Source organism: Crinia signifera, chromosome 11 (genome assembly GCF_055691185.1).
Source record: "Crinia signifera chromosome 11, ASM5569118v1, whole genome shotgun sequence".
NCBI classification, from domain to species: Eukaryota; Metazoa; Chordata; class Amphibia; order Anura; family Myobatrachidae; genus Crinia; species Crinia signifera.
In genome coordinates this window covers 64,750,161-64,777,864 of record NC_139227.1, presented here as the reverse complement: position 1 = coordinate 64,777,864, position 27,704 = coordinate 64,750,161, and the positions used below count along the sequence as shown (strand labels likewise).

The 27,704-nt window shown below is 45.7% G+C and overlaps 1 protein-coding gene and 1 long non-coding RNA gene across 2 annotated transcripts in view; both read left to right on the top strand.

Moving 5' to 3' along the window:
* Positions 1 to 775, top strand: part of LOC146046209 (uncharacterized) — a 40,789-nt gene extending 40,014 nt beyond the window's left edge. The window contains exon 12 of the mRNA XM_083165439.1: positions 32 to 775. Within this exon, the coding sequence (XP_083021565.1) occupies positions 32 to 157 (126 nt within the window). The 3' untranslated portion in view covers positions 158 to 775. The remainder of the gene's footprint in view (positions 1 to 31) is intronic.
* A 17,008-nt stretch (positions 776 to 17,783) lies between these two features.
* Positions 17,784 to 25,646, top strand: LOC146045808 (uncharacterized). Its single transcript, XR_014465617.1, has 3 exons — positions 17,784 to 18,127; positions 23,535 to 23,666; positions 25,527 to 25,646. It is a non-coding gene; the product is annotated as an uncharacterized LOC146045808 (long non-coding RNA).
* Positions 25,647 to 27,704: the final 2,058 nt, after the last annotated feature.

Here is a 27,704-nt window from a genome sequence, read left to right as displayed (position 1 = left end):
AATTCTCACTGTATCTCTTTCCCTACCATAGAGTTTCTCTGAAGAGGATTACAAATACATTATTGATGGTTGGAAAGAAAAGCTTCATCGCTGTAATCTTGGAGACCAGCGCTGGGGCCTGTTCTATGCTGAGAAACCCCTAGATGTCATCTCCTGACCACTCATTCTTTTATCTGCACAACACTAACCTCATTGTTTATAAATGTTTCTTTTGTTGGGTATGGGTCATAGTGTCGACACAGCTAAGGTCAGCATGCGTTGGGTTGACCACTGAAAGTCAACATGGGCTTAGGTCAACACAAGCATTAGGTCAACATGACCAAGGTCGACAGTAAAAAGATCAACATGGGGTTTTCACGGTTTTTTACCCAAATGTCGACACAGTCGACATCGCCACAGTTTCCACACTAGTGGATGGTAGTGCATGAAATACCACCTGTCAGCACAAGTTGGCTCAAAAAAAAAGCACAGTGAAAAACCCATGTCGACATGTTGACCTTTTAACAATGCTTGTGTCGACCTAAGCCCATGTTGACCTTAATTGGTGGACCCAATGCATGTCGACCTTAGGTGTGTCGACCTAATGAATACCCTAACGTATACCCTTTTGTTAATACTGTGGTATTTAAATAATGACAGTTATAAAGAGTCACCACAAGTGTCCTACGGTGCTTGCAGAGATGTATTCTTTTCATTAGAAGTTGAGAAGGGAGCGCCAAAAAACTGATCGGATGTTAATACTAAAATATTTATTGTAAACAATATAATATAACTAAATATATAAAGTAAACACACATATAACAATAGAAAAATGATGCACTTCCCAAGACTTAATAGAAATCATAGCAATGTCCAAAAACAATATTGAGCTCCACCTCTGTCAAAATATTTATTTGACCTCTTATAGGTAGAGTAAGAATCTGACTCTTTTTGCGGCTATAAGTTCAGACTATGGTTATCTTGCAGCACCGCCCAGAAAGGTCCTTTGTAAATGTTGTATCCAGATTGCAATATAGAACCAGCTGTGCAGATCGCAGCTCAAGCAGAGCACTGTAGCCGGCCATCGCTGTCTGTTTATTGGCCGCCTCTGGAGGCTTTCTGTGCCGGCACGCTTATACCTCCATGGACCATATGGGAACCAGTGGTGATAGCCTCCCTAGGCCGTATGGCAACCAGCGATGATATCCAGAACTTGCAAGCGGCTCCAGCTGTCCGCACACACAGCGGCCTGATTAACAGACCGCCTGTGGGTGGTCAAGCAGACAGCGAGCCGTCAGCCTGCGTTATAGGAAATGCTAAAATCAGCTGGTTCTATATTGCAGTCTGGATGCTACATTTACAAAGGCCCTTTCTTAGCGGTGCTGCAAGAATACCACAGTCAGAACTCATAGCCGCAAAAAGGGTGAGATTCGGTACTTATGTAATATCTGGGCGCCCGATTTTTTCATCGCATCGCATGCAATATAGGGGCATACAATTCATGCGATGCGATTTTTCATTGTAAAGACCCGATTTTTAATTGTATAGCCACCCATGGGTGATTTCATACCCCCACTATTCAACTACGCATGGAGTCGATTTTATATAGTGTGGCGAGCGCAGTGAGCCACCGGGGCCGAAGCGTGGCACGCGCAGCGAGCACCACTAGGGGACGCAGAATACATGTAAAGTAATCCGCGTCCCCTCGCGGGGTACGCTGCGCTCGCCACGCTTCGGGCTTGGTGGCTCGCTGCGCTCGCCACACTATATAAAATCACCTCCATGCATAGTTGGATAGTGGGGGTATGAAATCACCCATGGTTGAATATACACTTAAAAATCAGGTTTTTACAATGAAAAATCGCATCGCATCGCATGCCTTAAGTAATGGCATGCAATGAAATAAATCGGGCGCCCAGATAATACATAAGTACCTGAGATTCTTACTATACCTATAAGAGGTCAAATAAATATTTTGACAGAGGTGGAGCTCAATATTATTTTTGGACATTGCTATGATTTCTATTAATATTTGAGAAGTTTATCATTTTTATTTTTTTCTATTTTTATATGTGTGTTTACTTTATATTATATTGTTTACAATAAATATTTTATTATTAACATCCGATCAGTTTTTTGGCACTCCCTTCTATATTTCTATATAGCTATTTATATATCTATACATCTTTACATTGTCTTCATCAGCAATTTCCAGATTGCTGTTGGGAGCTGCCTTCTCTTCTATTATACATCTAGTCAGTTTTTCAACTCAGTGTGTGCAATTTTTTTTATTGTTTTTCAGAGTTTTATAAAAAAAAATTGTGCCTGATTTCTCTGTATAATTGTTTATGGTATTTTAAGTAGACGTGCCTGATGCTTCTATACACAGCAGTATAGGAATCTAAAGGTAGAAAATTCCAAAGGCAAATGTGGAAAATGAGAGCTTCGTCGCTATCCATGTTCTTGGATGCTGTTTGATGCAACAAAAATTATTGTACTGGAAAAAAATGTCCACCTGGATGTGCGCTAAGAGATTCTTAATTGAAGACCTTAAAAAAGATTTGAGATATGCAGATAAGTCAAAAAGTGTTTTATTTCGAACAGAATAGTTTTCCTCAGTGAAATAAAGTTGTAATAAAAAAAAAAAATCAAACCATTGCGTTCATATCCTCTATTGTCTAGTTGTTTTGGTAGATGTTCTCTTATAGGGTGCAGTGATCGTGAAAACCCCAAAAATATAGTGGGTCCCAGGGACCCCTCACTTAGAAAAATCGGGGTCCTACCTGACCTTTTCTGGGTCCCAATGGAATAAAGCCTCATCTCCCCCCCCAGCATGGCACATACAGAAGCCTCCTCCTTTCCCCCACATGGCATATACCCTGAGCCAAGGGCCGGCCCGAGCATATTTTTTTCTTTGTAAGCAAACATAGATTTGGGCATCCCTAACTGTCGCTATTGTGGGTCGGGTGAGGGGGGGGGGGGTAATATCAATTGGCCTTACTCAGATAAAGCAAGACACACATATACTAGAAAAAGACATAATGTTGAAACAGGAACAGTGCACATCTAAAGCACGTCCCCAAAATTAAGGGCATGGCTTTGTGGGGAAGGAGCGTGGCCACATAATAGTACAAATTCACATTACGTCACACACCGTAATGCCACTTACACATTACGCCACACACCTTAATACCACTTACACATTATGCCACACACTAATGTCACTTACACATATTACGCCACACACCGTAATGCCACTTATACAATACGCCACACACCTTAATGCCAATTACACATTATGCCAAACACCGTAATGCGAGGGAGGGGATTAAGGGAGGGATAGAGGGAAGGTGTTGCTGTCCAGACTCACAGGGAGGGGCAGGAAGGAATGGAGACAGCTGCTTTGTACAGTAAGAGGACTGCTACACAAAGCAGGCTGCCAGTCATCCTGTACATACTCCTGGGCACACTCCAGTACACCTGTGCTGCAACAATCAGGATTTTGCCCCATCCATTGTTTCTAGAACTAAATAAAAGTACTGGCAGCAGCAACAGGAGAGATGGGGTAAGTGAAATACCGGAACATGTCTATGGGCTCCTCTCCTGCAGTCAGCCCATGTCAGTCAGGCACTTTATAGTTCGGATTCCGATGTCGGTGTATTGAGCCTCGGAATCCCAACTGTCGGCACGTCACCCCTCTTACAAAAATAACTTCTTAGGTATATTATCTTATAACTAGTTATCAGACTATTCAAATGACTGGGCTGCTAAGGAGGTGTGTAAGTGAGTGTATGTGCCTGAACAGAGCTCAGTTAAGCACCATCTAGAGGCTGCCGAGAGTGTTAGGCTTTTAATATGTAGGATTTGGCAAAAAGTTTAGAATGTAAGTACTAGTATGCTGAAGTTCATGATACTGGTGCCAGAATTCTAACTACTGCCAGGAAACCAATGCCGGTATCCCATCATCAGTCAGGATGCTGGAATACCAACTGCTTGGATGCCTAACTAAGTATGCCGATGTGTGTTACAGATAGGCTGGGGAATCGGGAGGCAGGTTTAGGCGCTAGAGGGGACTTATGGTTAAAGTGTGGGGGGTAGGGGGGTTGGGGAGGAAGGTTAGTGTTAGGCCGCGGGAATGGAGGGTTATAGTTTGGAAAGGCAGGGGGATGGTAAGTATACTTACCTGTCCCCTATTTGGATTCCCTCCATCGGGATGCTGGTGTCGGTATTCTGAATGACGGCATCCCAAACTCTGGTCATCCATATGTATACCATAAGAACCATAGAAAATAAGTTAGGATATTTTGCTATTGCTGTTTTATCAGAATAATGGACCCTGGCTTAATGACTAACATAATAAAAAGACAGGTCTCTCTGAAATAGGAGGGAATCGTGGTGTCACAGACAATCACTATGGGGCCCATTTATCAAGAATCATATTTGCACTGCATTCTGGGCTTGGTATTTGTGCCCAGAATTGCACGGCAGGATGTGAATTTTGCGGTGGGGTGTATGCTTCACCCCAACAGGGACAGGTCCCTGCAATGTGCTCAGTGTGGTGCTGTGGCGTCTGCATGGTCCTGTATGTTTGCATATGCATAAAGAGGGTACCGGGGAACCCTTGGATGGCTAATAACGTGTTCTGTAGCCCATAGGCTACAGCAAGCTACATGTTCATTTGGGCCAATCTGTTGGTAAATCGGACAGCATCGCTTCCCCCATAAAAATCTATAGGGGTAGCATTGCCTGCGGGAATGGAGGAAAGCCTTCTCATAAGACCCTTTGGAAGCTTAAGTAAAGTTCCAAGCTTACATACATCTATGAATATAGAGATGTATGTGCTATGCTGCAACACTGCCACTCTGTGGTTGTTGCCTTTATTGCAGGTAAATGCAGGTTCTGTTACTGTCATGGAGAGAATGTCTTCAGGTAAAATACTTAAACCTGAGTCTGTTTTATTCTTGTGACTTTTTTTTCCTGTATAGATGGAAGCAAGCATGGCCCCTTGCTCAAATGTTTTATTCTCTATTCTGCAAAAATCAGTACAGTTGGAAGGTTTGCTTTTTCGTCCTCTGCATGATGCACTAAATCCAAACTCCTATGGAGGAGTATGCTGGAGCATTACCAAAAAAAGTATTGGCAGAGTATATAGCGGTGCTTGTGGTGTTGTTAGACGACACACATTTTGAAAAGTTAACCAGGAATGTAGTTTATTTGTGGTATGCAGGTACTGTAGCAGTGGCGTAGCTAGCATGGAGCCAGTGGAGCTCAAGCTCCAGGCGCCAAAGGTTCAAATGGCGCTGTGCACGGCTAACGGCACCTGCTGTGTCTTCTCTGCTGTGCCGCCTGGCTCACAATATCAGCTGGAGCCACAGCCGGAAACAATGATTCAATGTTTTTTTTTATTTTATTTTTTCTTAAATGCTGCAGAGACGAAGACAGCCTTGTCACCGTCTCTGCACTTTCCGGGGCCACTCTGCTCAGAGCAGCTCAGCTGCAGAGGCTCCTCACAGAGCTCAGCTCTGATTGGATCACACAGGAAGGAAGCATGAGCAGCAGCTCCTCTCCCGGGCACTGTGACTAAGGTCCTCCTCTCCTCCTCAAAGGTATTGGTTACTGCTTTGTCTGTGTGGGGGGCCACTGGCAGTGTGTGCTACAGTATATGTATTGTTGTAGGTATGCTGCATGAGTTTATATGCTGTGTGTGTGTTTATGCATGCTGTCTGTGTGTGTATATATGATATGCTGCGTGTGGGTTTTGTGTGTATGCATGCTATTTGTATGTTTGTAGGTATCCTGCATGTGTATGTATACTGTATTTATGTATATATGTATGTATGTATGTATGTATGTATGTTGTGTGTCTGTGTATGTGTATATATGTATGCTGTGTGTATGACTTTATGCTGTATGTATGTATGTATGTATGTATGTATGTATGCATGCACTGCATATCTATCTATCTATCTATCTATCTATCTATCTATCTATCCTGTGTGTGTAGGTATGCTATGTGTGTGTGTATGCATACTGTGTTTGTGTGTGTTTGTGTGTATGTATGTAAGACAAGGGGGGCCCTAAAAAATGACTATGGGACGGGCAATTGGGAAATAATGTAATAATTGATTATAGGAAAGTGGGGAGGCCTGCTAAAAATTAGGTGGTGCTGGGGGAGGGGGGTAGGGTAGGGGGGGTTGCGGGGGGGGACGGACACATACCCTTGCTCCAGGCACCATGTCACCTAGCTACACCGCTGATCATTCCTGTAGCTGCAATGGAGGATTATGGCGGTCTCTCATAGGCATATATTCAATGCCGTGGGCGAGCGGTGACTGCGAGCAGGACTTTTTGCTCGCAGTCACCGCTCACCCTGTCAGTATTCAACTGACACCCCTCATTCGCAAATTCCCCCTCGCTCCGTTTTTTGAGCGAGGGGGAATTTGCAAATGTGCCTCCAAAAGCTGCGAGAGCCGAGGCTAATTACAGCGAGTTTGCTGCACTAGCCGCGGCTCTCGCAGTTTAGGGGAATCCTCGCAGTTCTGTGACTGCGAGGATTCCCCCGGAACGTTGCATAGTGCGAGCAGCTGGCGCGGGGGTTAAACTGCGAGGATCACTGGTTTTCTGTGATCCTCGCAGTTTATCCCCCTCGCCGGCCGCTCGCACCGGCATTGAATACTGGCCATAGAGTAGAAGACTGCACAGCCTGCAGACTTGAAACTTGAGGATCTGTGAGGTAAATCAGCGGCTCTAGCACTGCAACGCTATACAGCGAATCTCACTGAGGCAATGATTGACAGGCTCCCTCTCTGCCTCCGGCAGGATAGATAATGGGGACTCAGGACATGCTGTACGGGTTAATGGGGCAGTCCTGTCACACACTGCAGGGCTCTGTCTCATACACAGCGCACAGCGCGGGACACAGCCTGGCTGACAAAGCGCGCTGACACTAACTGTAAAGGCGTGCTATCCCTCTGACTGGAAAGTGCGCGCTCTGCTACCAACGGACAGAGTGGACGCTTGGCTACACTGGGAACGCCCACACAAGGGGACAAATAGCCTGCGGGCTGCAGCTGCTACTGCCGTCAACAAGAGACAGGTGCTGTGCGCACTATCTCAACAAAAAGCCACCGAGCGCTTAAAGCAGTGGTCAAGGAACACGGTCCTCATTACCCCACGCAGTGCATGTTTTGCAGGTCTCCTCACAGAATCACAAGTGAAATAATGGTACTTGTTTCCTAGCACGGCGACGAGTCCCAGGGACCATTTTACATTGATTCCAATGTAAAAATCGAGTCGATCGCGTCGGTCGCATCGCATGCGATTTGGTCGGCATGCGATGCGATCAACGCGATTTTTCCGACCCGATCAATACAATCAAAATCGGTGGCGCCGTGCTAGGAAACAAGTACCGAAATAATTAACTCCACCTGCGGACCTTATAATATGTGTCTGTGAGTAATTAGTACACCTGTGCACCTGCTGGGTTACCAGCACAACATGCACTGTGTGGGGTAATGAGGACCGAGTTCCCTGATCACTGGCTTAAAGACAATAAGTTATTTGGAAATTGGCCTCCTGTTTTAGGTGGTTATTCAGTATGAGACGGGTATGGGTCATAGGGTCGACAGCACTAAGGTCAACAACCACTAAAGGTCAACATGACAGGACAGGACAACTCACATAACATAGCAGTTGGGACACCAATTACAACACTCAGCCTACAGTTATTGCCTACCGCCACAGACCACAATACCAGTGACTATAGACATTGTCCATTATTCACGACTACCCCAGAGCGCCAGCACCACCCAATCCTCTGCATTTAAACCACTAAAAAAGGGGGGACCAGGACTCCCCCCTATAGGTGCAGGCCGCTAAGGGTATACCCCCTCCCCTATTTCTGAGTGCTGTGCAAACCCCATCTATCTACCAATATATATATAGATGATTACTGAAGTGTGATGTGCTCTTTATCACCCATTCTGTTCAATAACCAGTATTATTGGTTTGTAATCTGGAACCCTGCCTCTTCACAGTAAGAAGAAGAATATTAGCAAATTGATATAGGAAAATTTGTCAATTTATGTTGGAATTTAACCATCCCTCAAAAAAATATAGGCACAGGGGTGAGGAAAGAATCAGCAACAAAGGAGTTAATGAAAGGCCCTTGTTTTTTTTCTGAAAGTAACTTTCCAAACAAGAACAAACAAGTGTTCTGTGCTGGTTCTCATTACAGACCAGAATTTCAGCCTGTGAGGTATCAGTGAGAACTTTCCATTTATTTAACATTTGTACTTGATTAACGTTGTTTAATGTCTAAAGCCATTTAGCTTCTTTTACATCTTTTAAGTACAACTCTACATTGCTAAATAACTAGTGATTAGAAAATGAACTTTCATATCATGTAAATGTGAGCACAACATGTTGTTCCATGTTTGTCTGTTTCCACAGATATTTCTAGGGAGTCACGGGGGGCCAGACTGCACACCCAGAACCCAATTTTTTGGTGTTTGATGTCCCACGGGTGGCAGGGGGTGCTCTATCTTCCATTCAACATGAAGGACCTGGAGCAGTAACTTCTGCTAATTACTCCTTTACTGCACTTTGGTTGGAGGGTGAACACTATCGTGTGGAAGGGGGCACTGAGATGAATGAAGGGTCCCTTGTAAATGACTTCCAGGAAGATAGGGGGTGTTTTATACGCAGGGGAGGGTTGGCTAATGGAGTGGGCTTAATATTGGTCATTTTCCGGTGGAAGGGCTGCTTGTTTGACAGGAGATATCGCCATTATCTGGAAATAGATTTCTCAACCTTCAATAGTATAAAAACCCAGAGTCCCAACTTTCAGGAGGTGCTGGGAACTTGGGAATCAGAGATCAGGAGCCAGAGCAATCCATTGATAAAAATATAAAACTGTCAGTGGTGTAACTATAAATTTTGCTCCCCCCTGCCAAAAAGTTTGTGGCGCCCCCCCCCCCCCCCGGTCTCTTCTCCAGCATGTTGCCCCAGCGTGTGACGTGATGACGTCACACGCATAACGGAGAAGCTGAAGCAGGATAGAAGAAGAGAAACCAGCAGACACTGCTGATTGCCTTGGCTCTGACGCATCCCAGGCTGCCCCAGCACACCCATCCTGTACACAGTAGCCAATAGGCAGCTCTGTGTACAGTCAATTGAATCAGTGGGGGGCGGATTTGTCGTCTCTGCCATGGCCGCACCCACACTGTGGCTGACTCACCTCTGGTGCTAAGCCAGTGGCAGGCAGCAGCATGTCAGTGCGTCCAGCAGGTGCTGGCGCCCACATAGACCTCACTGTGGCTTACTCCCCCATGCGGTAGCTGGGGCTGCCTTACAGTAGTTACGCCACTGAAAACTTTACACCAGACGTTTGGAGCAGGGACCGGCAGCTGGAAGGCTGATATCTCTGGTTCTGGGCATGATAGAGACAAGCTTCTAGTGTTGACAGAAAGGAGAGAGTCTAAGTCAGAGAGAACCTGAGAAATATGACTGGGAATTGAAATTAACAGGTCGAATGTGGACTGCTGTTTTGAAATTGGATATCTCCAGTTCCCCAGGGCTGATTTTCTAAATGCTGGTATCCCTGGGCCCTTATACACTTGGGGTCCCTGGGCAAGTGCCCATTAAGCCCATATGAAAAGATGGCCCTCTGTGGGAATCGCCAGGAAAATGGCAGGTGGCCATATACCCAGGGCTGCCGAGAGGTGAGGGGAGCGGGTACTAATTACCCTGGCCTGGGCTTACTCTAGGGGCCGGCGGGGGCCCTGGTTCGACCCCCCTTCCCCCTCTGTCCCTCCCAGGCAGCACACACCTACAGCATGTGCTGTGCTGACAGCAGACTTAGCATGAGCGTCACTGACAACGTGAGAGCTCATGCTGAGCCTGCTTTCAGCACAGCACATGCTGTAGGTGTGTGCTGCTGCTGCTGAGAGGGGGGGGTGGCGACAATAACTCTCCCCCCTCAACTTTAAAGTGTTTTTTCACTCTCCTAAACGGTTTTGGGGTGTGGCCTAATCATGGGAGGCGGTCACACCTCCCGTGATTAGGCCACGCCCCCAACATTGTACTGGGGGCCTGGCATACCTCTCGGCTGCCCTGCATATACTCTGCATTTTGCACATGCCAAATAAGAAAATATCTGGGAAAATGGCCGCACCATTTTTTCAGATACCGATGCATGTACAGTAGGCTCTGGGACAGTGTTATGGTCCCCTGGTGACCCTAGTCAGCGCTAGAGAGGATGGTGCCCAGACAGAGCCTGCACATGGGCCTCCTCTGCCTCTGATTTGCACAGACATGTTCCCATTAATGTACATGAACTGTAGAGCCACCAGGTTCCAACCTGGGTGACCACACCAACCAGGAGCTGACAATAGATTTATTATCCATAGTTTCTGACAGTTTGGGCATTATTTATCCACTGGGAGGAATTATTGTAGACTGTCCACTCACGTGTCCACAGGCACCTCTATTTTCATCATTGTCTTTGGAGTGCATCTAAAGTTACTTCCAGACATAACTACCCCTACTGGTCTCCTATCCGTCAACACCACCTCTTGGGATTGTATGATAACTCAATCCCAGACTGTACTCATCACAAATTCAAAATGTATGTTACCAGTGAAATGATGACCAGTTTCCACTTACCATGCTGGTGATCCTGTTAGTTTGTAAGATAAGAACTTGGCTATGAAAGTAAAATCCCACAAACTACAGTAGCTCTACTGGACCTGAAATAGCGACCAGAGGGGGTGACCATCTGATTACCTCCACCTTCAGAATTTTACTAAATGTCTAACACCAGAAACCCGTCCATACAAATCATTTCAGGCCTACATATCACAACTCACCCTTGTTACATGCAGACTCCCAAGGCTAGAATGTACATTGGTCTGAAGAAAGACTGCAGGTCAAAGCTGGAGCGCCTTCATGGCCACAGGTTGTTTAGTACATTCCTGAATTGATAGAGGGATTTATAATGTCGACATTCAGTATGTAAGTAAGTAAGTAAGTAAGTTTTATTTATATAGCGCACTTTCTCCAACAGGACTCAAGGCGCTTTACAGACAATAAAAATAACAATGCACATACTGCAATACAAAGGGTTATCAGTACAAGGAACAGGCAACAATGGCAGTACAAATGTACATCACACATACAGATATGCACAAGACGCATTCTAATAAGGGACACGGACATGGGGAACATATTTACCGAGCTGTGCAGTACCCAGGCAGCCATTCAGCGGCGCCACATGGTGATTGCACAGCCAGCTAGGTAGCCAGTAACAGTACTGATATGTATACTAGATGTACTCTAATGAGGGTCACAGACATGGGGAACATATCATTACTGAGCTGTGCAGCACCCAGGCAGCCAATCAGCGGCGCCACATGGTGATTGCACCAGCCAGTACTGTACATATAGAACACAAAAGAACAGTACAGGGTACACAGAACTAGTCATAACACAATTAAAGCACAATTCTTAGTACACAATACAGCTGAGATATAAGGAAGTGAATGAGAATAGATGCAGGTATAGATTGTAGATGAGTAAGAGAGCTGTAGTTGAAATACAAGAAGAGTGCAGTGAGAACAGGAGGGAGGAGGGCCCTGCTCTAAGGAGCTTACAATCTAGAGGGAGGGGGAGACAGACAGGTGACATGAGGTGCAGGTAAGGAAACCTGAGGCAAGAAGTGAGCATGGCAGGACACGAGGCAGCAGGTAAAGAGAATGGACAAAGTAGTCCTCTCTCTCCTCCTATCCTCCTCTTCCCCCTCCACCTGCACCCTTGACCCCTAATAGCTTTGCACCGTGGGCCATGCCACAGCACACCCTGCTAGGGGCAGAAAGCATGCAGAGTGAATAGGGAATGCACAGGATTGAGGAACCATGGCTCTGGTACATAGAATGGTTCAGTATGAAGTTCATTGTCCTGGCTGTGCAGACTGTAGGTGATGCTGGGTCAGGTAACTCACTGCAGAATGCTGGATTTTCAGTGGATGATGTTGAATTTTATGTCCTTCTGTGTTCCTCCGGTATTTCTTTATGTAGTTGTTCAATGTTTGTTCAACTGTTTCTTTAACTGTTCAGATGCTACCCTTAGTTAAGAACACCCTTTGCTAAAACAGCCAGCTGCAAAACAGCAAGCTGTCTTGCTTCTAACCCTACAGAAATACTATCCCAAATTAAGAGCCAGGCCAGGCCAGACCATTTGCCCACCTGATTGAAATGCTAATTGTACAAAGATCATAAACTAGCCTGATTAGCCAACCAAGAGGTATGCTAATATTGGCTTACTTAGAACCTTCCAATCTATACATACATCTAACAAAATACAATTATCTATTGATGTTACATACATTTATAGCCAAAACATGCCAGAAGACAATGCAGAGGCTAGGCTGGGATCTGTAGTGCAGTGGATGTGGATGTTACATACATTTATAGCCAAAACATGCCAGAAGACAATGCAGAGGCTAGGCTGGGATCTGTAGTGCAGTGGATGTGGATGTTACATACATTTATAGCTAAAACATGCCAGAAGACAATGCAGAGGCTAGGCTGGGATCTGTAGTGCAGTGGATGTGGATGTTACATACCTGTTAGATGACAAGAAATAGATGGATTAGTCCAGATTCATGCAGAATAAAACTGTTTCTTTAACTGTTCAGATGCTACCCTTAGTTAAGAACACCCTTTGCTAAAACAGCCAGCTGCAAAACAGCAAGCTGTCTTGCTTCTTGGATGGATGTCAACCGCATATTGTTGCAACAACTGAAATAAAGCAATGGTGGGAGAGCACAACCCTCAGCAGGTACCTAGAACAGGATATGATCCCAAGGGGCCTGAGGATTATTAAAAAACCCACTTTATGTCCACAAATGAGGACTTCCTTAGTAGATGGAACAAAGTTCTGGATACATGTTCCAATAACCTAATGAAGCTTAGGTACTCTTTACCTAGAACGGCGCCCACGATTGAAATCGCGGGCATCGCGGGTAAAATCGCGGTAATCGCGGCATCGCGGGTAAATCGCGGGTAAATCGCGGGTACATCAAAATCGGGTACCCGCGATTACCGCGATTTTCCCATAGAGAACAATGTTAAAAAGCCTGATTGACCGCGATTTTAGCGTTAAATGCCTCAATGCCCGCGATTTTCCCATAGGAATCAATGTTAAATGGGCTACAGAGCCCAAATAGCCCCAATTAACCCTTAAATGTCCCCCCAATTTTTGTACGCCACCCCACGATCCACGCCAACCCGAAGCGTGGCGAGCGCAGCGAGCCCGCGAGGGGCGGCGGTACGCGTCCTACGACCTTTTCATGCCCTACTATCCACGTCGGCGTGGAGTTGAGAATAGAATAGTGTGGCGAGCGCAGCGAGCCACCGAGCCCGAAGCGTGGCGAGCGCAGCGAGCCCCGCGAGGGGACGCGGATACCTTCACAGTTATACGCGTCCCCTCGCGGGCTTCACAGGTGTCCGCGTGGCCACGGACACCTGTGAAGCCCGCGAGGGGACGCGCTTACCTGTGAAGGTATCCGCGTCCCCTCGCGGGGCTCGCTGCGCTCGCCACGCTTCGGGCTCGGTGGCTCGCTGCGCTCGCCACACTATTCTATTCTCACACCACGCCGACGTGGATAGTAGGGCATGAAAAGGTCGGAGGACGCGTACCGCCGCCCCTCGCGGGCTCGCTGCGCTCGCCACGCTTCGGGTTGGCGTTGATCGTGGGGTGGCGTTAAAAATTTGGGGGGACATTTAAGGGTTAATGGGCTCTGTAGCCCATTTAACATTGATTCCTATGGCCAAATCGGGTGGATTGAGGCATTTAACACTAAAATCGGGTCCATCGCGGCTTTTAACATTGCTTCCTATGGGAAATCGGGAGCATCGCGTCGCGGGCATCGCGGGTACGTTTATGGCCGGCCGCGACGCGACCGACGCGATTTTTCAGGTTTAACATGGTTTTCAATGGGAAAATCGCGGGCATCGCGTCGGTCGCGTCGCGGGCAGGCATAAATGTACCCGCGATGCCCGCGACGGGCGCCGTTCTAGGTAAAGAGTACCGAAGCTTATAATAGAAGATAGAGAGCAATCGATTAAACAAATAACCAAAGAAATTAAAGAAATCAATAAAAAAATCAAACCACTCAAACAACACGAAGACTTTAGAAAATTAGACACATTAACAAAAAATAAACTAAGGCGTGTTGAAGAGGAGACGATTGAACAAAAAAAGAGGAAATTTAACAGAGACATGGAGGATTATAGGACAGATTATCGGAACTGGAAACAAGAAGCCCCCAGACGGGAAGATCGAGGCCGGGAATATGGTAGAAACCAAGATCCACGTCGAAAAGATCAGGTGGAAACTAGACCCCGAAGATACGGACAGAACGAACAAATGGACTTGAATCATAGGATGATTCCACATACAAGAGATAACATCTACAGACCCTATACAGGAGGATCAAGAGAGAGACGACCATACTTAAGACAAGAAGCATACCGGCCACACGGCTATCAAAGGGGAACAAATGATTATCAAACCAGGAATGAAGGATATCTGGATCATAGAACCCTCATTAATAGTTTCAACCAGGGGAGACGCGACCAAGAAGAGAAATGCAACCTGTCCACTAGAACCCTCATGAGAAGATTAGAAGAAAACAATATAGCCATTAGCTCAGGAGAAGAGGATATCACACAGGATGAAGCAGACCAAAATATGGATGCTTTTTTAGAGGCTGTATACAACGCACCCCAAAAACTAGGTGCAATTCCAAAAAACAACTCCCATTTGGATCGAAAAAAAGACAAAACAACGAAACGTATAAGAAATTCCGCTTCAAGCGAGGAAAGCGGGTTGGAGAAAAAAGTAAGACACAACAAAAGAAGAAAAGAGGAAGCATCAAAAGGCGTTTTCAACCTAAGCAACTATGAACTAACCGAAATAGAGATACAAGTGCTTCAGAAAGGCCTCAAATATGCACCTACGAGCAGACTAGATAAATTTAGAACTTTCATTGGCCTACATAAATTTCTAAGGAAATTGACTCTGAAGAAATTCTTCAAAGGAAAAGATAACGAAGATAAAGATGATGAGGAAAGTGAAAATGACACCTGCCCCAAGCGTCCAACCTTTAAAGAAAAATCTTCCTTTTACCCTCAACACATTAAAGGACCTCTTATTAAAACCTTTCAAAAGCTGGTGGAGAACGACATCGAGAACATTTCAAGTACAATCAAGAGAAGACAATGGAACATCACGAAGAAAGAGAAAGAAGCTCTTAACTCCCTGAAGAATAATGAGGGGATAGTCATCAAACCCGCGGACAAGGGGGAGCCATTGTGGTCCTGGATAGGAAGGCGTATGATATAGAAGCAAGTTCTCAACTACAAGATAAGGACATGTATGAACAGCTCAAATCAGACCCCACAGCAAGATATATGAAAGAGTTAAAAGACCTCCTCTCGAAAGGACTGACTGAGGGCATCCTAAACAAACAGGAGTTTGAATATCTGCTACAGAAGAAACCTATAATACCTGTTTTTTATTATTTACAAAAGCTACATAAGGACCAGAAGAAACCACCGGGAAGACCTATAGTGGCGGGGACCCAGTCACTCACCTCTAATCTATCTAGATATGTAGATAGCTACTTACAGCCAGTCATTATACAACAAAAATGGTATATTAAGGACACTACTCATGTGCTTAAACAACTGCAAGACCTAGACTGGAAAGACGAGTACATCCTGGCCACATGCGATATAAAATCATTGTATACGTGCATAGATCACAGACAGGGGTGTGAGAATGTGAAGAGAAGATTACAGGAAGACTCCAGCTTGGAAAAGCCACAAATAGAATTCCTCATTGAAGCAATGCTATTTATATTAACCCATAATTATTTTTGGTTCGGAGATAACTTCTATCTGCAACGCCGGGGCACGGCTATGGGTACCAACTTGGCCCCGGCATATGCGAATCTGTTTCTAGCAGAGTGGGAACAAGAAACAATATGGAAAAACACACTGCACCAAACCAACCTGAAATTATGGTCACGCTACATTGATGATATTATCATTGTATGGAGCGGGGATAAAAAGGACCTTATAGAATTCATAAAACAACTGAATGTGAATACTCACAATCTAGAATTCACAAGTGAAATAAGTGAAACTAGCATCAATCTCTTGGACCTGAACATCTTCAAAGGTACCAACAGCATAGAAACAAAAACTTTCATTAAAACCACGGACTGCAACAGTTACCTAAATGCCAAGAGCAACCATCACAAGAAGTGGATCACTAATATCCCGGGAGGACAGTTCAAGAGAATTAGGAGGAACTGTTCTAGAACCAGTGATTATGAAATTCAGTCCAAAGCAATGATGAACAATTTCATCGTGAAAGATTATGATGCAAATCCACTGGAGATGGAGAGAGTGAAGATCGGGGATCTAGATCGAAAATAACTTTTACAGTTCTAGACTAAAAACAAGACACAGATTAAGAAGGATGTCCTCTTCATCACCGAATTCTCATCGCAGAGCCACCACCTTGAAAAAAGCCTACGCAAACATTGGCATATCCTGCTTACTGATGATGGATTGAAAGAACATCTACCAGTACATCCAAAAGTAGTTTATAGAAGAGCAGCCACCATTAAGAACAGCCTCATCAGAAGTCACTTGAGAAGCAAAGAACCAACTATGAACAACTCTACAGGGTTCTCCAGGTGTGGCATATGCACTGCCTGCAGAAAGACATGCACAACTAATACTAAAACATTCAAGGATGTAATATCGTTCACGAACAACAGTACCATTAAAATCAAAGAAAGGCTAACTTGCAATAGCAGTGGAGTTATCTACATGCTGCAATGCCCGTGTGGCTTGCAGTATGTGGGGAAGACCAAGCGGAAACTTCACGTTAGAATACAAGAACATTTATGCAACATCCAAATTAAAAAAGAAAACCACAGTATACCACTTCATTTTAAAGAGAAACGCAGCAGCGACCCAGCCGGCCGATCCTTTGTGGGCTTGAAGAAAATAAAGATACTTTGGATTGGAAGAGATTTTGAAACTTTACTAACCAAAGAAGAAACTGAAATGATTTATACCATGGGTACACTCAGCCCGAAAGGACTCAATGTGGACTTCGAGATAACTCCCTTTCTGAGAGATTAAAGCACAATGAAAGCAGTCCAGAAATTATCCCACCTCTCTTCTCCCCCCCCTTCCTTCCTTATTTCGCTCAAAGGATAAAAAGACACAAGAAGAAGTATGTAGACCCACCCTACTTAGGTATTCAACATCCCCCCCCTCTTAGTCTAACTAGATTCACTTCTGTCGTATTTATGTATGTCTATGTCTCATGTTACTGTGTAAATTTTATATTTACTTTATATCCAATTTTATTATTATTATTTTGTTTTATTATTTTTTGTTTATTATTATTATTTTTATAAAATTAAAAAAAAGAGATTTTTTATTTCACCACTGAGTTTATCTATATACTTTATTAACAGTAGGACAATATTTATACCCATCCAAATATCACCAGCATTATGAAGCGGCTGTATAACAAGGGTTTATAAACCCATCTATCTATAGGAAAGCAATCACTATTACAGCAGAAACCTGAGGTACACACTTCCAAATCATATAACATGTACGGCAGCGGAGGTGCCGTTTGTGAATGGCAGAAGACACAACACTTGCGGCTGCAGCGCTGGTGACGCGCAGTAAGGGCGGAAATGATCGCCGAGAACAAACGGAAGTGACAGTTGTAAGGGCAGAGGACCCGAGAGACACAACACCCGGTATTGAGACTGAGTGATGCGTGATAAGTGAACGCCAGGGAACCCGGAAGTGACGGGGGGAGAGGGCGGGAGCCCGAATTAACATATGAGACGGCATGAGGATAAAAGAGCCTTATCCAGGTACCACAACACTCTGCAATTTCTTCCTGACGAAGCCTGGGTCACAGGTGAAACGCGTTGAAGGTACACAGAGTAATCGGACTCCAGACTGTTTTTAAGACATCACAGCAGGAGTAAAGTCTGCCGGCAGATGTTTCGATTTTTTGTGGTCAGTGAGCATCTGGATACAAGGTAAACCCTTTCCAAACCCTCCAAGACCCTCATACTAATTTCTATACAGCCGATACCCTGATTTACAGGACCCTACTATGCTGATTGCAGGACTTTGTTCTTACCCAATTGGGCATGACTCTGGACTTTTTCTATACCATCTGCCCCAATATTAGGAGCTGAATCAGGCCCCATAGGACTTTTATGTTTTAGGTATGTTTGTCCAGTTTATGTATACCGGTATTAGGAGACACTCCCGTTTTACCCTTTTCAAGTATATTTTATAAATTATATACCCCCTCGATACATCGTGTTATTGTGCACAAGTTAATAAAATACTTTTATTTTACCAGAGAGTGTTCATATGTCATTTGTTATTTAGCAGTAGGGATTGCACACTCATATCCAATTTGTTACCCCATGCTCTTTCTGATAAGGTGATTTTGTAGTGCACCTTAGGATACTGTGCAGCAGCCCTGTTCCACACTGCAGGTACAGCGCAGTCTTATATTTCTTTTTTTCACATATTGTTGCAATGGTCTGAATCTTAGCATTCAGGAGGTCTATTTGTTCAAAATCTTAAATGTCGACACTCATGCCCAGAGGCGTAACTAGATATTCGTAGGCCCCATAGCAAAAGTTTGAAAGGGCCCCCTATTTAGCAGCTGATGGTGATAAATGTATGCAAAACATATTAGATTGAGAGCAAAGATGAGCCCCCTTCAGCTCTGGGCCCCATAGCAGCTGCACCCCCTGCACCTATGGTAGTTACGCCCCTGCTCATGCCTACCGCTGATTGCAGCCTAACCCTACCCCTAATTGCAGTCTAAATCTAATTTTATAGGTTGACACAGGGCTGCCATTAGGAATTTTGGGGCTCGGGACTTCCTCACTTACCGCCCAGCTCCTGCTCCCCCATTCCCTCTTCTGCTGTGCTGTATGCGCTCAGTGCGCTGAACGAAGCAGGTCGCCAGTGGCCAATTAAAATGCAGAATCGGCTGGTGAGACAATCAGAGCTTGCGTACCTTCAGCCACTCTGATTGGTTAACGGTACGCGAGCTCTGATTGGCTCAAAAGCCGGTGCAGCATTTTAATTGGCCATCGGCGTCCTTAGTTGAAGAAGCCTGTGCTCTGGGACGTGCTTCGTTCAACGCACTGAGCGCAGCGCAGGCAGCACAGCGGAGGCAGCCGGTGGGTGCAGTGGGCAAAATGAGTGCCGGGCCTGGGAAAGCTGTACCCACAGCACCCCCCTAATGATGGCCCTGTGTTGACATTCTAACTAGGGCCATGTTAAGGCTTAGGCACAATGGGCAGATAACATGATTCTAGAGGCCTTCAGCTGAGCCAGAGGACATCTGCCTCCCAGGGTGGTGCCTCTGCAGCCTCTTGGGAATCAGGTAGAGAATGCAGCATGGCTCATTGTGAATTACAACCAATCAGAACACCCAGGCAGGATTCTGTACCTGCCTGCAGCAAGACACCAAATGGCTTTCTGCTTACTGATTGGTGGATGGCTAGTGCAATATAGCAGGGTACAGCATTCTTTACCTGCCTCCCTGGCTGCTGCAACACACCAATCAACTTTCAGCTTGCTGATTGGTGGATGGTTGGAGCAATATATATTTTTTTAAATTAAGTCATTTTTATTGAATTTTTCAAAACAAGCAATAAGCTCCGACGAGGACATTTTGAGCATACAACATGTAAAACCAAGCAGTATTTTAAATATACACGAGTTAGTAAATATATATACGGTAAATGATACTTTGTCGGTATAAGTAGAATACTATTATCCGGAGGTGCCATCCGGGCATATTAAAACAGGATAAAAAGGAGCACATTTTGCAATACTATCTATTAGAAGTATACTACTACCCCAATAGGAGGAGATAAATACTAAATATTCACCCGTCAAGAGCTCTACACTAACTTAACTAAACTATCTATACCAATTAAAGCAAATCCCCCAAAAGGAACCCAAAACAAACCTCCTCATAACCCCCACCCTGTATGACCTAACCCCAACCTAGGTATACCTGGATCCCAATCAACCCCCCTAACTATCTATAGTAGCTATCTATAGGAGGGAATAAATTAGTGGCTTTCAGCTAAAACCAAATCAAAATTAGCAGTGGGATATAAATATATCTATATTAGCTAAACTAGCCTATAAGAAACCTAATTTACCCCTTCCTCCCATACCCACCCACCCTCCCACCCAACAAAAGGATAACAGAAGAATGGACCATCTGGGGCAATGGCCGTATGAAACCAAGTGTATCAGACGGATATGGAAGTCAAGCAAAACACTAGTGCACCAAGGTTCCACCATAAAATATAAAAATAAAGAATAAGCAGGCAATAATAAACAGTCCATCAGAACAAAATGTTGGCCAGGCCAGGCCCTCCGTCCCCAAAATGGCATATGGACATCAGAAGCAGGAAAGTCAGACCGTTAGTAGAAACGTTGCAGAGCGTTATCTTTTATCCGGCCAAGTATATCCAGCATCATCTTTTAATCCGGCCAATAGTCATAGCTTCTCAAATGTAAAAGCATAGCAATAGTCTCGCTCCAAGGGCCAAAAGAGTAACGAGAATATTGTTTGTTTACCGCATAGAGACGGTAACTGAACCCATTGACCTCAATTTTGAAAACAGGAAAACTGTAGGAAATCCACAGCTACATAATTGCATCCAAACCCTAGAGGATAACACCTCTCCTTTAAACAGGGCATCTCTACAGGAGAGAGGGAGCCAGTACAGCCAGCAGTGGAACATACAGAGAGATCTGGAATAGGAGTATATGAATCTACCTCACCCACTCCAACATCCTGATCTGAGGTAGAAGGGGATGGCTGAATAGTTGTAGAAGAAAGCATCTGAAGCAGCCTCTGTGTCGAGGCATTCAACGCCAGGATAATCCTGGAAGCGGATATATCCATCATGGGTACTTGTGTATTATAGCGGCGCCCCCGATGTACATCGTACGATGAACGTATCGTAACGCATCGCATGCCATGTACCCGATGGCATGCGATGCGATGCGACGCGATTTTGACCCCCTATACGATTGAAAATCGTATAAGCACCCTAAAGGGTGCTTTTGAGCACCCTAATGGGTGCTTACAATGTTAAATGCACCCCCACGCCACCCCCCCACTATAAACGTGAACCCATTAGGGTGCTCATACAATGTTTAATCGCATCGCATCGTATGGCATTGTATGTCATGTACAATGGCATACAATTTCAAAATTGTATGCCATCGTACACTAACCAACGACATCGCGTCGCATCGCATACCATCGCATGCGTTATGGTATACGATGCGATGGGCGCCGCCAAAATACACAAGTACCCCATCATGGGACAAACGTATAGGGATGAGCTCACCAGGTGGATGAAGTTGCAAGGGACCAAAATAAGTCAGCAAATGTGAGAAGGCGACGGCTAGCACGCCACCCAACTCACCTCCTCTGTTATGCCAGGCTGGCACCGGCCTGTAGTTGGTTCACGCTGTTGGTCCGTGGAGCGGGGAATGGCACCAGTCAACGCAGTCCCGCACAGCCCAAGATGACTGATGCCTCTCTCCCACCTCAGCAGCACCCAGGAGGGCTGCGTCGGTTACTAGTCCACACAGGTAATACCGTAGCAGATAGGAGTGCTGTACCAGGCAGGTAATGAAGAGATATCAACACAGATGCGCAGGGTGGTGGTGGTAAAATGAAGTATAATAATGCAGTGGTGCTCCAGACAATGCAGGATCAGGATATTGAAGGATATTGAGATAATGCAGCAGGAGATAGCCAGAGGGCACAACAGGGCAGTCCTCAAGGACAGGATCTTACATTTCTGTAGCGCTGTTGGTGATACAGGAGCCACCTGAGAGTGGTGTTGCTCACCTCCCTCCTCAATATGGCCGCAGTTTAGCAATGAAATACACAGGTGTGTGTGTGTGCAGGGCCGGCCTTAGGCATAGGCCAACTAGGCAATTGCCTAGGGCATTTGGAATGCCTAGGGGGCTTCTGCTGATTAAAATGATATGCAGCATGCCTATATTCTGTGTGTGAGTGAGGCTGTATCTGCATATGAAATAGTGTATTCATGGAAATCACTGTAACATAGCATTCCGTATGCAGGTACAGCCACAGTCGCACACAGAATATAGTCATGCTGCATATCATTTTAATCAGCAGAAGCTCCTTGTGTGTGCTGGTCATAACAATGCAAATAAGAAGAATTTTCAGCAAAAAAGGCACCGAATGGATGTGCTGGTTCTATTTAAAATATTGCGGATAGGGACACCAAAATGATGACTGCTATGATGAGGGTTGATGGTGCTGGGAAAGGGGAGACGGAACTAGTGGCAGTGCTCGGGGGCAACAGTCAAAATCTTGCCTAGGGCATAATTTAGGCTAGGGCCGGCTCTGTGTGTGTGGGGGGGTTTAAATAATAAGGGCAGGCTGACAGGCGATTCAAAAGCACTGCTGCGAGCCAGCAAGAAGCTGCAACAGTGTACAGGCAGGAGAGCCATGGAGGAGAAGAGCCGGGCACACCAGCAGACTTCTGGCATGGCTGTGGCTCAGTGTAAGATGGCGATAGCACCCGGATGTAAAGGACGCAGTGGAAGGACTGCTCCGGAGCACCACAGGAGGTCATCCCAATCTCAGCGGGGAGCAGGCACTTGTAGGTAAGCTTTAGGCAGCGAGTGAGGCCCTGGACGGGGCCTGGGACTAGGTACAGGATTATTTAAAGGATAATGTGCCGGGGAGCTACCTTCACCCATGTCCTACCTCCTTGCCACAGTGGATACGCCCCCCTGGTTGGAGCAATATTATATAGCAGATGCGTCAATGTTAAAGTGCAATTTTGTTTTCATTTAGTGTCTGACTTATCCTTGTCTTTGGGTTTTGTGTGGTTGGTGCTGTTGGAGAACGATCATTGATGAGCTCTTGTGTCTGGGGTAGGAGTCGCTGATGTAGAGGTGTGGTCATGTGTCAACACAGATAAAAAATGTCCAATGACAGATGCGCAGGGGGTACTGTCAGGGGAAGCCGGGTCATGCTCAAGGTAATTTTACCTCAGCTAACTAAGAGTTTATCCCGGGTTGGCTGAGCCAGTGACAAATGGGATTCCAATACTGTAGGTTTTTTTGCCCCTCTATGCTGTATAAGGAAAAGGAAGAAGAACTTGTGGAGATTGTTTAAGTCTTCACTTTACCCAACAAATGACCTGTGTCAGTGATTCCACTTTCAGTGCAGTACCAGTTGTTGATCTTGTAAGCACTGTAAAGCCCCTGCTTACTCCAACTATAACATTGAAACTGTTGATTTCCTCTAATTCTAAGAACTTGTGACAAATGACTGGGATTGGGACATTGCTAGAATGTTTGCTCATTGACACCCATTGCTACATTATTGTTGCCTAGGAATCAGGGACCACCTGGCAACTTTCAGCCTGGATGGCAAGTCCAGAGCACAAGCCTATAAGAAATGGCCCATCATTAAATCTCTTCAAGGCAGTTCGTCATGGTGGCCTGGTACAGTAGACATACTGGCAGGTAAGTCTGACGATATGTGAAAACAATAACCCACCAAAGTGTTCTTATTGTCTTTTAGTAACTGCTGCACAATTTCCTTCACTATACAATAGTATAGTATGGTGACAGCAACATTGTAAGATACCACAGAGATGTTCAATGTGATTTCGGGCATACATGCTACAATTATCTGTCTGTTCGGTGGATCGAACAGATAATTGCATCATGTATAAGGGCAAACAATCTGGTAATATCGATCGGTGGGACATGCCGTACCCCTGTTCCTTCACATAGGAAGTAACAGGAACATTTCTCCTTTGTGGGGGAGGAGCGCAGATATCATGGCCAATACACTGAGAGATCTCACAGTGTATGCATATGATATCTGCACTGTCTCAGGCTGCCAAATAGATATCAGTTCATCCCAGTCACCCAGAAGCAAGCTGGTGTTTGGTGCTACCTACCTTAAAAAAAGGTAAACAATATGGTGGGCCAAATGTAATAGGGTGAGAGTTTCAGAAAGGGAGAGATTTTGGGAGTGTTTTCCCATGTTTTTTTAAAGCAGCAATCAATTACATGGCAAAATCAACCTGGTTTTGCAGTGTAATTGATTGCTGCTTTAAAAAAAAGGGGGAAAACTCTCCCAAAATCTCTCACTTTCTGAAACCCTCACCCTATTACATTTGGCCCGGTGTGTGTGAATACATGTGTCTTTCTATATAAAACAAACACTTACAGAATTATATAGATAGTTTGCTATAGGAACTGAAGTTCACAGTGATTTGGCAGGGCTCCAACTATAACTATACTATTTGACAACGGCCGCTGAGTAAGGGATGGACTCACAAGATTTCCTGCAGATCTACTTGTCTCTTGTCTGCTGTCCCGACCCTCCTCCTGGCAGACTTCTGTTAATGAAAATGACCCTCACAAAATGGCTGCCCCTAACAGCAGACCGTTTTTGAGGATGCTAGAGGAAGCTGCCGTCTCCTCTAACATCCTCAAAAAGTGTCTGCTGTAAGGGGGCGGCCATTTTGTGAGGGTCATTTTCATTAACAGAAGCCTGCCAGGAAGAGAGCCGGGACTGCAGACAAGAGATCTGCGGGTCCTGGTGGCGGTGAGCAGAGGGGCAAGGTTGGTCCTGGTCCCCAGCAGCAGTGCAACGCAGCGCATGATAGCCCTGCAGACCCCTGGTACCCATACTTAATCAGGGCCTCCCCACGACCGTGGGGTCTACGGGGCTATTGTTACGCCACTGGGGCCCATCTCACAGTCCATCAGCAGTGACGGATGTACCATTGCTTTCTGTAGCACATGCTGGGTGGTACCAGTTGGGAGCCATCCTCTCCCCTATTACTGGGATAGAGCCAATAAACTCTGCAGCAGCAGGTGCCCTGCAGAGCTCAGTTGAAAGATCAACAGTCTCTCTTGGATCCCACTATTTAGCAGAACCACACAAGTGCTGCTGCACACATAGGTGCCCCTACAGGGCTTAGACCTTAACCTCTAAGAGTTACGCCTCTGCCTGTCAGGCTGACAGATATTTTATCTGTATGCGTATGCTCGGCATAAGTGTCGAGTGCAGATTTGTCAAAAGCGCGTGTGCAGATTTGGGTCTGCAACATCAGTTGCAGTGCCCCAAAAACCGAAGCATGATTGCTGGAGTTTGGGGGTGGCGACGGGCAGCATCACAGCGAAATAAGGGTGTGTTTTATTATTTTCTGGCAAAGACAAAGCCAGTTCAAAACTGGCCCCATACTAACCAGAGTGGTTATGCATAGAAAATGTTTTTTTAACACTGCGCTCTGCCTATGTGGTGTCCTATCCTGAACTCAGGTGCTGCTTTTCCTTAAGGGTATCCCTGTCCCTTTTTACTTATAGTGAAGAAAATATGGAGATGGGAAAAGCGCTATCCTGATGGTGTTGAAAAAGGTTAATTGTTGAGGGTGTAGAAAGAAGAAGAATGAGTCAAGTAGTGTAAAGGTAAAAATTAAGGTATTTATTGATTAATAAATATTAATAGTGCAAATACTATGTGTGAGCCAGACTCTGTATGACCAGAGGGGGGGGGGGGGGGGAGTTTTGCTGCGGGGAATAGTGGTCGGCAGTTCTGGATGGTGTTGCAGCCTTGTTACCCTAGGGGTAATGGGTACCCTTGATGGTAGAGTGGTTATGCAGTTCATACAATTCTGCGGCCTTGGATGCAGCAGAATATCACAGAAGCTGGCTGTACAGTAAGTGTCTATCTACACAAGACTCCCGCAGCTATTGTATTTTTAAACCCATAATACATACATCTATTTATAATGGGATACCTACAGACAAACCGGCAGTGGGGGTGGAGGCTGTCACAGTACTGAAGCTGGCATACTAATGGAGGGGATCACGAAAGGGGTCATGTAAGAATACTTATCCAATCCCCGCTGCCTAACCCTAAACCCCATGCAGCCTAACACTAACCTGCCCTGTAGACTAACCCCCCAAATCTCTATGCCCAGTTCTAATACCCCTAATGCCTAAAGCTAACCCTCCCCCCTGGGCTAACGATAACACTATACAGTATACACCATACGTATGCTTGAAATCCTGGCAGTTGGGATTATGGCACTGGCATCCTGTTATTATACGCCTCCAGCAGATCGGTGTAATGTGCTATTCACATATTCTGTGTGTAGTTTGTCTGTTTTCCCTGGATTCTGCTCCCTGGGTTTATTCCAGCCTGTGTTTGTGTTTGCTCGCTGGTGGCCTCCAGTGGTAAGCCTGGGCCATTGCAGCTCACTCTGTGATGTGTCTAATTAGGCTTCAAGCCTGCAGTGCTCACCTGCAGGCAATGTGTAATCAGCACCACATTGTGCTCACTATATAAACCCTCTGGTTATTCGCTCCCATGCCGGTTATAGTTCTGTCCTGCATGTCCAGAGTGTTCCCGGTTCCTTGGCATTACCCCACCTGTCCAGTCTGTTGGTTCCCGTGTCTAGGAGGTTTCCTGGTTGTTACCGTGCCTGTCCAGCCTGTCGGTGTTCGTGCGCAAGTGCCATCTCCAGCGTTCCTATACTGCTGTCCTGGTGTCCCTTCCTAGTGCTGCTGCGGTGTTCCTGCTTGTCTGTTGCATATGATCTCACAGATAAGTTGGGGATCTCCCCACCTTTGGCACTTGCATTCCTTGGTTCATTATTACATCTCCTGTGTATTGTTACACCTGTTTAGTTTTATTACATCACCTGTGTATTGTTACACCTAGCTGGGTCAAGTACCTTTCAGTGGTTGATTCCACCTGTACTGTTTATATACCGCTGTATATTGTCATTTGTACCTGTGTGTTTCACCTTTGTGCATAGTTACACCTGTACAGGTAATTACCAGGTTCCAAGTGGAAAATAGAGTGACTTTGTGAATTAGTGCGCTTATATTAACACCGTGAAGCAGCTAGATATACAATTCTTAAGGTGCCATTGAATAACACCTAACAATGACAGTATAAAAGGAAAAAAGAACTGTTCTCCAGCGCTCAGGTGGTTCTTGTTAGATCAATCACCATTGAAAGTGATTAAATAAATGTTTCAAAGTTATATCACCATGTACTCCTTTCCATAGGCGATAGGTAATTAGGGCGAGATGTACTAAAGGGAAAATGCGGTAAAACCCCCGTTTTACCGCATTTTCCTATGTACTAAAACCCGTTCGCAGCGGTTTCGCAGGGCAGGGTATCGCCACCTTTGGGTGGCGATACCCTATAGAAGCCTATGGGCTTCTTTTCGCCGCCCGCTGCGTCGCCGCAACCCGCCGCCTCGCCGACCCCCCCCTTTCCCCCCTCCCTTGGGCTTACCTTCTTGCAGGTCCTCCTGGACCCCGGAAGGTAAGCCCTTCCTCCCCCTAGCAACGCAGCCGGACGTCCTTCCGGCTGCAGGGGGAGGAGGAAGCGCCGGGGACAGCTTGCTTAGCTGTCCCCGGCGTGGATGCTGCAGAAGCCGGCTGGGAGGTGACGGAGACCCCCCGCAGACCACAGTACAGGTATCGCGGGGGGGCCTCCGTCACCGCATCGCGATGCCAGCCGCATAT